Raw genomic sequence first — 13,028 nt, 5'->3', positions numbered from 1 at the left:
TCTGGTGTCAGCATTGACTCCAAGGGAATAAACACAGAATACAGAGAAACATCTTGAGGACTGTCGCATAAACATAAAGTAGGTATAACGCACAGGTGTTGTTTGCTTACCTTGTCATTTCTCTCATGATCTCGCATGTGTTTTTGATATTGTGTCTCCTTATTGAAGGACAACAAGCAAATGTCACACTTATGGGACGATCCATGGTAAGGATAACTGCTATTCTCAGAATTTGCTGTTAAAACCCCATCTGCAAAGTTTGAATAAAATGACACACTTAAAAAACTTGATGATCAAACTTTAACATTGCGTTAGTGTTGCTAGCATGTTAAATGTAGTTCTAATAATTAAAACAGAAGTCCAAAAAGGTACAAAAATGTGATGTTGCATCTTACGTTAAGGAAATAGTTTGACATACTCTAAGGCCGGTTTCACACACTCAGGCTCCTGCCGGACGGCGAAAACCCGCACGGCCAGGGAGCCGTGCCACACACAGTAGATTATCATGGAGGGGATGGCCACAGCCCGGCAGCCGTCCCTTCCAGTGGCGGGGTCCGGCTGCAACCGTGCGGCCGGGCCGTGGCCGTCCCGTGTGAATGGACACAATAGTGCGGGATTTCACCGTCCGGCAGGAGCCGGAGTGTGTGAAACCAGCCTAACAGGTGTTTATACTAACATTAAATGACCCATGTTCCAAATCAATTAAAGAACATTTTCTGACAGATAGAGAAGTGTTCTATTTTCTGATTAAAAAAATAATATATAAGTTAAGTAAAAATGAAGCTCATCTTTAAAAGGGTGTACACATGGTGCGATGAGGCGGCCGCCAATATTGAATCAATATCGGTGGCCAACGGGACCCGGCAGGGAGGAAGGGACAGTGGGGGTTATTCTAGTCCATTCTTTCTGACAAAATCCTTCTTAGATGGACAAAACCATGTGCACTGCGGGTGGGGCAGATGTAACTTGTGCAGAGAGAATTAGATTTGGGTGGGGTTTTTCTTCAAAGTGAGATCTATATTGAAGTGTAAAATCATGCAGTCAGTATTTTCCCTGCACAGAAACAAAATAACTCACCCAAATCTAATTCTCTCTGCACATGTTACATCTTCCCCCCTGCAGTGCACATGGTTTTGTCCATCTAAGAAGGATTTTGTCAGAAAGAATGAACTAGAATAAACCCCAGTGTGAGAACAGGGGGGGCGAGGTCAGTTGTGCCAATGGGGGCCATGTTGTAGTGTTCATTCTAGCACCCGCCATATTTGAAAACCCATGCAGTTCCTCTGCCCTTCCTGGGGTGTCACTGTCTGCTCTGGTGTTTCTAGCACAGCTCTGGTTTGCATATCAGGGCTGATATACAAACCACACTGTGCTAGAAGCACTGCAGCAGACAGCGACACCCCAGACAGGGAAGAGGAACTGCATGGGTTTTCAAATATGGCGGGTGCTAGAATGAACACTATGTTGCATTGAGCAGCATGGTTCCCCTTTAATAATTTTTCTTGTCTTGAGATAGGTTTCAAAGCAAACTATAATGACTATAATAAATCTATCAAACCAGCATCGTGTAAATTAGATAAAGCATTAGATAGAATAAATAATTATTTTATTGGCATCATACAACAAAGCAAGACAATGGGGAGTATTCAATGTTTGTATTCTCCATGTGCAGCGAATCCCGTTTAGGATTCGCTGCACGTTCGCAGGGTTCAGGAGGGCTGCAGCATTCGCTGCCAGCCCTCCCTGTCACCCTATTCAATGCAGCAGGGGCTCGCTGCCCCTGCTGGCGAATTTTATTCGCCGCAGGGAGCCAGGGGACGGCGGCAGGCAGGGAGATGTAAGCCTCCCTGCCTGCCCCAGAATTTATGGGGGAGGGCTCCCGAGGCACAGGCAGCAGAGGCTGCCCCCCGGGAATGATGGCAGGGGTAGGGAGCCGCTCCTCTGGTCCCACATGTAACAAGCCGGGACCAGAGTGAAGTGAATATATGAATATCTAATGAGCGGCTCCCGGCCCCCTGCTGGTGATAGTGTAAAAAAAAAAAAACCTTTAAAAAATAAAATAAAAATTATATATATATATTAATGTGCTTCAAGCACATGAATAAAAATAGCATGCCCCTTCACAGAAAAAAAATCTGATTTTTTTTTTTACACACAAAAAAAAAAAAAACACTTTATTTTAAAAGATCACTTTCCATTTCACCTTTAAAATATGTTGAATGCAAAATGGTGAATCATGGCAAAAATCAGGGAGAAAGCAATTCGCCATCTTAGCATTGAATACACTCTCGGCAAATCCCAGTGAAGATCCCATTGAAATACACCAGCGAATTGCAGTGAACATGAAACGGAGAACTGGCTGGCATTCACTGTTCACTTTCGGCGAATGCTTTCGGCGAACAGTGAACATTGAATAGGGTGAATCTGATTTTCAGTGAAAAAAATTCACTGCAAGGAGTGAAAACAGCCCAATTCGCCGAAAAAGCGGTGTATCATAGTTACATAGTTACATAGTAGGTAAGGCTGAAAAAAGACTTGCGTCCATCTAGTTCAACCTGGTATAGATATCCATTGCTGATTTGGTAGGTTCTGGTATTTTACAGACAATTTATATTTCTTATTTGTACCCATGGATGTTTTTCTCCAGTAAATGTTTGTCCAACTTTGCCTTGAACGCATTTAATGAGCCAGCCGTTACCACCTCTCTGGGAAGAGAGTTCCAGAGTTTGACTGTTCTGACCGTAAAGAAATTCTTTCTACTAGCTGAATGAAATCTTTTTTCTTCTAATCTATACTCATGCCCTCGCGTCCTAGATTCCTTTCTAGTAGAAAAGAGGGTGTGTGACAGTTCCTTATATTGGCCCTTGATATAATTGTACATGTTGAGCATGTCCCCCCTTAAACGTCTCTTTTCCAATGTAAATAGTCCCAAATTGCTTAATCTCTCCCCGTAGCTTAAATTCTCCATTCCCCTAATAAGCTTTGTTGCTCGCCTTTGGACTTTTTCTAATTCTATGATGTCCTTTTTATAGTGTGGGGCCCAGAACTGTACTCCGTACTCTAGGTGAGGTCTCACCAATGCTTTATATAGTGGCATAATTACCCTTGAGTCCCTAGTTTCCATTCCCCTCTTAATACATGCCAGAATTTTGTTGGCCTTTTTTGTAGCTACATTACAATGGGCACTACATCCTAGTTTGCTGTCTATTTGGACTCCTAGATCCTTTTCAAGTATGGAATTACCCAGTTCCTCTCCACTAAGGTTGTAACTTGCACACTGGTTGTGTCTCCCAAGGTGCATAACCTTACATTTATCTACATTGAACCTCATCTTCCATTTTTTTGCCCACTCATCTAGAATTGCAAGATCATTTTGAAGCATGGTGACATCTTCTGATGATTTGATGACTTTGCTAAGTTTTGTATCGTCCGCAAAGATGGATACATTGCTGAGTAACCCTATCCCAATATCGTTAATAAAAATGTTAAACAAAATGGGCCCCAAAACCGAACCCTGGGGCACTCCACTTAGTACCGGTATCATATCTGATACGGCACAATTCACAACCACTCTTTGTTTTCTATTACATAGCCAATTCCCTACCCATCTGCAAATATTTTCACCCAATCCTAGGTTCTCCATTTTATTAATCAATCTCTTGTGTGGGACAGTATCAAATGCTTTAGCGAAATCTAGGAAAATCACATCTACAGCATTTCCATTATCAAGGTTTTTGCTAACCTCTTCATAGAACCCTAGTAGATTAGTTTGGCATGAACGATTTTTCACGAATCCATGTTGGTTAGCACTGAGTAGACGGTGATGATCTAAATATTCCTGGATACCATCCCTTAAAAATCCTTCAAATAGTTTACCCACAATTGATGTTAAACTAACGGGTCTGTAATTAGCGGGATCTTACTTTTTTCCTTTTTTGAATATTGGCACTAACTCTGCTATTCTCCAATCTTTTGGTACTATACCTGACGATAGTGACTTGCTAAAGATATAATGTAGGGGGGTAGCTAGTTCATCCCTTAATTCCATTAATACCCTCGGATGAATCCCATCTGGCCCTGGTGATTTATTTGTTTTGAGTTTGCTTAGCCTCAGTATTATTTCCTTCGGCGTGAAATCCACAATGAGATCTGGCTTATTTGACCCATTTGTGGTAAATGTTCGTTCCACAGTCTGCTCTCTTAGTAAATACTGATGAGAAGAACTCATTTAACAGTTTTGCTTTTCCCTTGTCCTCAGTAACACTTTTTCCACTAGTATCAGTTAGTGGGCCTATATTTTCCTTATTTAAACGTTTACTATTTATGTATTTAAAAAACTTCTTTGGGTTGGTTTTGCTTTCAGTGGCTATGCACTCTTCATATAATATTTTATGCTTTGATTACCCCTTTACAAGTTTTATTTGATTCTTTGTATTTTGCGAACGCCTCCTCATTCAAGTTATTTTTATAGAATTTAAAGGCTCTGGTTTTATTGTTGATAGCTGACCTTACTTCTTTGTCCAACCATGGTGGCTTTTTTTTGTTGAATTTACCTTTAGTTACTTTAGGAATGTATTCAATAGTTAGTGAATCAAGCATCTTTTTTAGAGTATCCCACATTTCCTCTGCATTTTTTCCCTCCATAACCGTTTCCCACCCAATTCCTGTTAGGGCTTCCCTGAATAATTCAAAGTTTGCTTTTCTGAAGTTTAGTATTTTTGCAGATCCTTTTTGATGTAATTTACTGAAGTTGATTTCCAGTGAAACCATATTGTGATCACTGTTCCCTAATTGTTCAATTACTTTTGTGTTTGAAACTAAGTCTGTGTTATTTGTTAATACTAAGTCCAAGAGTGCCTCATCACGAGTTGGAGTTTCTACCGTTTGTGTAATAAACTGGTCTTTAAGAAGAGAAGAAGTGGAGAGACCCGCACCATAAGGTGCTTTTGAAGCAATGTATGGTATCGTGGAATAATTGTGCTTATATTCGCTGGAAATTTTTATAAATATCTTTCCTGGCAATTTAGGGTGCTAATCCCTAATGCATGTATGTGAACACGTGATTCATTAAACTGTGCACAACATACCATCAGTACTGTTCCTACCTATGTATACGTGCCACATGAACTGTATGTAGTGCACCATAAAGCACATCAGCCATTTAAGCTCAGAAGCACAGGATCATTACAGATCCAATCGGAAGATTGCACAGTGTGTACGACCCACGTATATGTGCCACATGAATTGTATGTAGAGCACCTTATAGGATCAGCATAGATCCAATTGGAAGATCGCACAGTGTGCACGGCACTAATTGAGTGCACACCCTTTGACAATTACCAGTGACTCTGCCTGACAGATTGTGAGCACTAGTACTAGTGTAGGACAAACCTGTCCGTACGGATTATACATCTGCACCATATGCAGTGGTTCAGATAGAACTATCGTGGGCAGAATCAACCCCATTTGAGGAATATATACGCAGAGGGCAATACATTGCTTTGATTAGACAACAGACAGTGAGAATATCACCGTGTTAATCAAACACCCTACACAGGCACTGCATTAATCCACTATCACACTGTGGAATTTAAGCAGTAACTAGACAAGTATACTCAAGCTACAATATTCACAGAGTGATTTTTAATCTTTAAAATTTCTTTTTCTCTTTAAATCTATATCTTGTTTTAATATTTTCACTACTTACCTTAAGGTCTCATATCATTGACAAACTGTATTATCCAGCACCATTACAGAATGATGACCTACTAGCTCTTAATAAAGTTTAATAAATAAAACTTCTAAAAATAATCAAATACGTCAACAAATAAAGTATACACCTTTTTTAGGTAAAAATAATATTTTATTACTGTGGAACAGGAGTGCATCCCAGTCAAACTGATTCACCTTTTTTCTCTTCCATTGTTAAAACTGGTCTTTAAGTAAGCTTAAGAACCCATTGCTTCTTGCTGATTTACCTGTTTCGTTTTCCCAATCAATGTCAGGTAAATTAAAATCCCCCATAATTAATACCTGACCCTGATTTGATGCTTGTTTGATTTGGTTTAAAAGAAGAGACTCTTCCCTTTCGTTTATATTTGGTGGTCTATAGCATACCCCTATTATAAATTTGTTTTTTGTTTTTGTCGGTTATCTCTGCCCACACTGTCTCCGAGTTGTCGTTTACCAGGTCTGTGCTCATATTTTTCTCACATGATGTTAAGTTATTATTTACATATAGGCACACACCCCCGCCTCTTCTATTTTCCCTGTCTTTCCTGTAGAGTGTATATCCCTCCATGTTTAATGCCCAGTCATGCGACTCATTACACCATGTCTCTGTAATACCAATGATGTCGTAGTCGTCCCTACTGATCACCGTTTCTAGCTCCCCGATTTTACTCACTAAGCTTCTTGCATTAGCCAGTAAGCATTTTAATTTATGTTTATTTTTAGATATGGCTCGGGTATCGGGAGCATTGAATACTGGCCAATAGAGTCATACCTTTGACTGTCTGTAAATACCCAGTTTGTTTTAGCACTGCCTCCTATTGTAAAGCTCAATTGAATATGCTGCACTATATAAGAAACTTAAGAAATAAATAAATAAAACAGATATATAAAAACATGCAGTTGGCAATTGTTAAAGGGGCATTTAAGTTCCTATGATGCAACGGGTCATACCATGGCTTGGGGAACTATACATTTCTGCACAGTTTGTACAGCACATTGAGCCTAATTCAGCATGGATCGAAAATGTTTTCGCCCAGAAAACTAACAAAACCATCTGCTTCAGTCTCAGACTTCCACTAGTCTGCTAAAGAACCAGGATGTAAGTGGTCACTGATGCCAGGGCACACAAATATTTCACAAATACACACAGAAAATGCTATGTTTCCACTCCAAAATGCTGGTTTCCGGTCAATCAAACTGCAACTTCTATGAGACTGCTAAGCCTATGGATATTTAGTCGCAAATTGAAACCGCACATGTGCACTGCAAACGCTGCGCACGCAGAGTGGTTTGAGAATTGATTGGATTGTGAATTCTCGAATTAGCAATCCATGTTAAATTATGCCCAACGAACACATTCCATCTTTTATACCAGTGCACTACTATAAGCAAGCATTGCTCTGATTCTGGTGCACATATTTTTGTGGTTTGTTAATAAAGATCACTTGCACAACAAACTACCCCGTCTCTTCAGGAAGCCTGTTCACAAGTGGTGTCTGCAGCTTAGTTAATATGCACAAAACTGTGGGTGTGATTAAGAGATGGATCTATATATGCTAATACAGTTGGAGATTTGGTAAGAAATCTCCAGTTTTTTTGTTTTTTTAAAGCGGCAATTATTTACACTGCAAAACCAGTTTGATCTTGCATTGTAAATGATTGCCGCTTTAAAAAAACTGGAGATTTCTTACAAAATCTCTCACTTTCTGAATCTATTATCCTATTAAATTTCCCCCTAGGTGTCTGAGAGAAAAAGATTCTTTCTAGCGATATTTTGGGTTCAAGTGCAGCATTCTAGGGCCATTGGATCATCTAAAAGACCATCTGACATTCAGAGCATGGGATGCGGTCATTTGGTCTACAGCATGATGGTCGACAGTCATTAGATCAACATGGGTCTAGGTCGACATGGTTCTAGGTCAAAAGGTCATTAGTTCGACATGGGGTTTTTCACAGTTCTTTGAGCCAACACGTGCTGACAGGTGGTATTTCATGCCCTACCATCCAGTAGGGAGTGGTGAGAGAATAAAATAGTATGCCGATTGTAACGAGGCAACGTACCCGAAGCATTGCGATTGCAGCGAGCGATGCAAGGGGATGCGGTGCACTTTAAACTGTGTCCATGTCGACTGTGTTTTGCGGGTCAAAAAAACAGTGAAAAACCCCATGTCGACATTTTGACTGTCGACCTAGACACTGTCGAACTAATGACCTGTCGACCTAGAACCATGTCGACATAAGGGTGTCAACCTAATGACTGTCGAATATCATGTTGTAGAACAAATTATCCCAACTACAGAGCACCCACCCAGTTCCTCCTGAGCCGTAGCATGACTAACATGCTGCAGATCAGGGGAAACTACCACCTGGTCTGCATAGATCTTTAAATTAGGTCCTCTGTTAATGATTATACCATCACTTGGTTGCAATGTGATGGCTAGTAGCCACTGCAACCATTGATCATGCTCATTGAAAAAATATGTGGGTCCCCAGGACTCCTCACTTTATAGAATTGGTGTTCTATCACATATTGGCCACTCGCTGTTTACCGAGTAGTTGTTGCGCTGCCCCGCCGAATCGCCGCCACCCAACCTTATGAACACCTCCCTGCCGCTATCAATACCTTTTTAGAACTGTATTCCATTAAATGAAGCACCCATCAATTATTTATGTGCTTTGCATTGTCATATAACTGCATACCTGTCTCATCCATATATGTTTATGACTTTATTTGCATGTACTGTTACACAGAGTAATTAGAAGATTAAATCTGAAATAGGCAGGAGATTATGGTGTGGCTGAGGGATGTTTTATATTGTAATGAGTGCCAATACATGATGCTAGACACACATACAGATAGTGGTAGATGCTCAAATTAGTTCAGTAAAACTTTTCAGGTGCATGCAAGGGAGGGGTTAATACTTAGTAAGTAACAAGACATTGGTTCCCCCGGCACACTGAATAGTTTTAGCAACCAATCTTGAACACTACATGATAATAGAATTCAGAGATATTGGTTACATATACCTGCGCGGGTGTATGATATGCCCCCAAGCCGCGTCAAGGCTTCTCTGTATATTGGGGGTCCCTAGCGCTATATCTAGGTGCAGGGTGTGGCACCCCAAAAACTATCATAAGCTAGGAGGTCAAGTGCGGCATGCCAGTGAGAGATGATGCTAGACACACCTGATTGGCGGTGTTAAGACACACCACTTTGATGGTGCATACCCTAATAAAATATGCTGCACACGCCTATACCTATACCAGGAGCATGCTCCTCCGACCAGCGACCATTCAGGGGCTAAAAATGAGAGTGCGTACCTGCCGATTTATCGCTGGTGCACACTCCAATCGCTGGCAATATGGTCGCTGAGCGACATATTGCCAGCGATAAGTGTACCGTGTGTACACAGCTTTAGAGTTCCACAGTTTTACTGCCCTCACCGTAATATGAACAAATATACTACATTTTCACAGGATCCTCAGATCTTTGCTGTGAAACTATGGCCAGAAAGGGACATATTTGCATATTTGTTGGGAATGCCTTATAATTTCTAAATATTGGTATAATATGATCATTAATAACACAATGGGATAATAACACATTATCTAATGTGTTAGGTATTTCACTATCCAAAGACTAATGTCATGTACTTCTTAGCAAACCCCTTCATTCACTGTTCAAACCGCAAAAAAAAATGAATTGACACATTTATAGTAATCGTAGTAATAAAAAAAATTTGCTTGCTACACAATACGACTTTGATTTCTACTTTAATTAATAAAATATGGTATTTGGCATCCATGGAATATATCAAGGATCTACCACATGTCAAATTTCCATTCAGTATGGGATCCATAGTACACCACATACCATAGACGTTTACCTGGTCTTGAGTAAAGAGAGTCTCTTTTTGCTTTATTCTACAACAGATCACTTCTATGTTTTCTTTTATTTTTATTTGGGGTGTAGAATGTAAGGGGCATTACGGTGTGATGAATAATGTGTAAGGGGCATTACAGTGTGCGGCTTAATATGTAAGGGGCATTACGGTGCTATTAGTATTATGTGGCCACACCCCTTCCCTATAAAGTGATTCCCCCAATTTTTGATGCGCGCCTTCGGCACTCACTGTGCCTTTATTTGCTATGGGGGCGCCAAATTTCTTACTGGCATAGGGTACCTAAATGTCTAGATACCGCACTGAATGTGTGGTGGTAATATCATACCACATGTATGTTGCCTGTAGCGTCCTTTATATAGAACTAGCCTGGTGTATAAGCTACTGGTGGTGATAGCAATGTTACCAGAATTACAATACAGAACTGTTATCACAGAAATAATGGGTACTCTTTACCTAGCACGGCGCCCATCGCGACCATCGCATGCACTAAAAAACGGGTGCGATGCGATGCCCGCGATTTCCCATAGGGACCAATGTTAAAAATCAGATTGGTCGCGATTTTTACATAGGAATCAATGTTAAATGGGCCACAGAGCCCTAATAGTCCCCCTGAAGTGTGAAATGGCCCCCACAATTTTTAACGCCACCCCACGATCAACGTGAACCCGAAGCGTGGCGAGCGCAGCGAGCCCGCGAGGGGCGGCGGTACGCGTCCTCCGACCTTTTCATACCCCCACTATCCACGTCGGCGTGGAGTTGAGAATAGAATAGTGTGGCGAGCGCAGCGAGCCACCGAGCCCGAAGCGTGGCGAACGCAGCGAGCCCCGCGAGGGGACGCGGATACCTTCACAGGTAAACGCGTCCCCTCGCGGGCTTCACAGGTGTCCGCGTCGCCACGGACACCTGTGAAGCCCGTGAGGGGACGCGTATAACTGTGAAGGTATCCGCGTCCGCTCGCCACGCTTCGGGCTCGGTGGCTCGCTGCGCTCGCCACACTATTCTATTCTCAACTCCACGCCGACGTGGATAGTGGGGGTATGAAAAGGTCGGAGGACGCGTACCGCCGCCCCTCGCGGGCTCGCTGCGCTCGCCACGCTTCGGGTTCAGGTTGATCGTGGGGTGGCGTTAAAAATTGTGGGGGCCATTTCACACTTCAGGGGGACTATTAGGGCTCTGTGGCCCATTTAACATTGTTTCCTATGTAAAAATCGCGGGCATTGAGCCAATTAACGCTAAAATCGCGACCAATCTGACTTTTAACATTGATCCCTATGGGAAAATCGCGGGCATCGCGTCGCACCCGTTTTTGATTTACCCGCGATTTTTTACCCCCGACGCCCGCGATTGTAATCGCGGGTGCCGTGCTAGGTAAAGAGTACCAAATAATGTTATATGAAGGTTTAGGTATTTTCTGATGTAGAGGTGGATTGGGCATGAGCTCAAAGTTATGGAAAGGAGGCGTGTCATGAGGCCACGCCCACCAAATTGTTTTTTTTTTAAATGTTTTATTATATACAGCTTGGTGATGCATAGTTATGTTCAGTATCATCTTTATGTAACTCTGACTGTTTTGAAAAAAATAAAGAGATTATATTTATATATACAAAATAAAAAAAAATGATACAGTTGAGGGGGTACCAGGCTGCCCCATTACTGTGGCCAGCAGTGATTGGGACACTCGGGGGGAGGAGCCGTTTGCATCAGATATATAAAGTACAGCCTGGTGTGGTCGCTTCTGGTCCAATCACACCAAACAAGTAGTTAAAGCACTGTACGGATCATCATTATTTATGCAAACTTTTAATGGAGAATGTTTCCAAAAAATAAAAAATTGTTGCACCCCAAAACCAAAGCTAACGCAGTAACTCTGTGCCAGGCCAGGTATTAGAAAACAGAACGACTCCCTGTATGCTTCTTCCAGGTCACCAGTGGATATTTGCAATGTGACAGATGGTAAAATCCCTGTGCACCTGCCCGGTAATCTGGAAACCATGACTGGCATGGTGTGATGGGGACTGAGTTTGAAAGCCACTACTCTACTGTAGTGTTCACTCATCTCACCATATTATTTCTTCCACTTTTGCGGGAATGTGCATACAGTAGTTGGTACATCAGAAGCATATATACAGCACACACAGGCTGTATATACATGTATTACACATATAAACCCAAAGCCCGTTATTCTCTAGATCAGAGGTTCTCAAATGCTGTCCTCAAGACCCCAATCAGATCATGGTTTCCAGGTCACCTGGCAGGTGCACAAGTGCATTCATTACTCACTGACACTTTTGAAAAGGTCCACAGGTGGAGCTAATTATTTCACCTGTGATTCTTTGAGGAGACCTGCAAAACATGCACTGTGTGGGGTCCTGAGGACCGAGTTCGAGAACCTGTGCTCTAGATCAAATTGCAGAACACACCGTATATATCTATTCACCCCATGCGTGTGCCGGGCACAGGCATGTTGTGCTGCAGAACATGATACCCCTCCCGACGCCAGTACGCGCAGTAGCAAGTAGCGCCCCGCACACATCGCCCTGTAACGCTGTCACAACCAGTTCTCCTCTACGAGCTATCTGCTACTTCCCCGAGCCCCACTCTCTCCCCGCTCCTATCATCCGCCTCTAGTCCGGGTGCTGCGGCCCCTCCCGTATCATTCCGCCCTGTCTCCGGCAAACGACGCCTCACAGCACAGTGCGGCCTTCCCACCATATCCGGGGACTATATACGCTGCTACACACAGCACTAACACGGCGTACAGTGGGCTCCGGTTACTCGCACTTGGCATCGGTCATGATCTATCTAAAGGAAGGTTTTTTTTGTACCTGCTCGCAGTCCGTCCGCAGCCCGTGATTTCGGGGGCCGGCCCCGCGGCATTTGTATCGGATTATTTTTCCTTTCAGGCTAATGTCGCCTCTTCCTCTTTTTTCCCACAAGCGGCGGCGGAAGCAGCAGCAGAGGAGGGAGGAGAAGGAAGAGGACGCGTCCGCGGCGGAGGAAGCGGAGTGGGGAGGGGTCTCTGGTGATGACGTCACGGAGCTGTATTCGCTTGCTTCTGCAGCGGTAGCGCATCATCGCGCGGCCCTGGCTGTCCCCGTGTATCGGTGTTGGTAGACGCAGCCGGCAGCAGTGATTGAGAGGCAGTCGTCGGAAAGTCGGGGAGGGATAGCCTGGGTGCTGGCAGTGTGGATAGCGGCGCTGTGTATCTGGTGTGGGCTTCTATAGGTATTGGCGAGTTACATATTAGTCCCTGTGTTTTGATGGTGGGACTTTTAGTTTATTAGCCACTGGCGAGCCATTGTTGTAGAGTTTTGTAGTTATCTGCCATGGTAACTACTGGTAGGATGGTCCCAGGCTCCCAGCGTGGGACGTTACCAGGCTCCACCTCCT

General features: G+C 42.9%; 1 protein-coding gene across 3 annotated transcripts in view; it reads right to left on the bottom strand.

Moving 5' to 3' along the window:
• The window catches only part of ZNF236 (zinc finger protein 236), a 141,847-nt gene extending 129,189 nt beyond the window's left edge, over positions 1-12,658 (bottom strand). For all 3 annotated transcript variants that reach the window (XM_083187759.1, XM_083187761.1, XM_083187760.1), the window contains exons 1-2: positions 12,464-12,658; positions 111-250 (exon numbers count right to left, since the gene is read on the bottom strand). In XM_083187759.1, coding sequence (XP_083043885.1) covers positions 111-250; positions 12,464-12,515 — 192 coding nt within the window. In that variant the 5' untranslated portion in view covers positions 12,516-12,658. The remainder of the gene's footprint in view (positions 1-110; positions 251-12,463) is intronic.
• Between the last annotated feature and the right edge of the window lie 370 nt (positions 12,659-13,028).

Source organism: Crinia signifera, chromosome 5 (genome assembly GCF_055691185.1).
Source record: "Crinia signifera chromosome 5, ASM5569118v1, whole genome shotgun sequence".
Taxonomy (NCBI): domain Eukaryota; kingdom Metazoa; phylum Chordata; class Amphibia; order Anura; family Myobatrachidae; genus Crinia; species Crinia signifera.
Note: the sequence above shows the minus strand (reverse complement) of the source record. Positions and strands in the feature narration are given on the sequence as shown.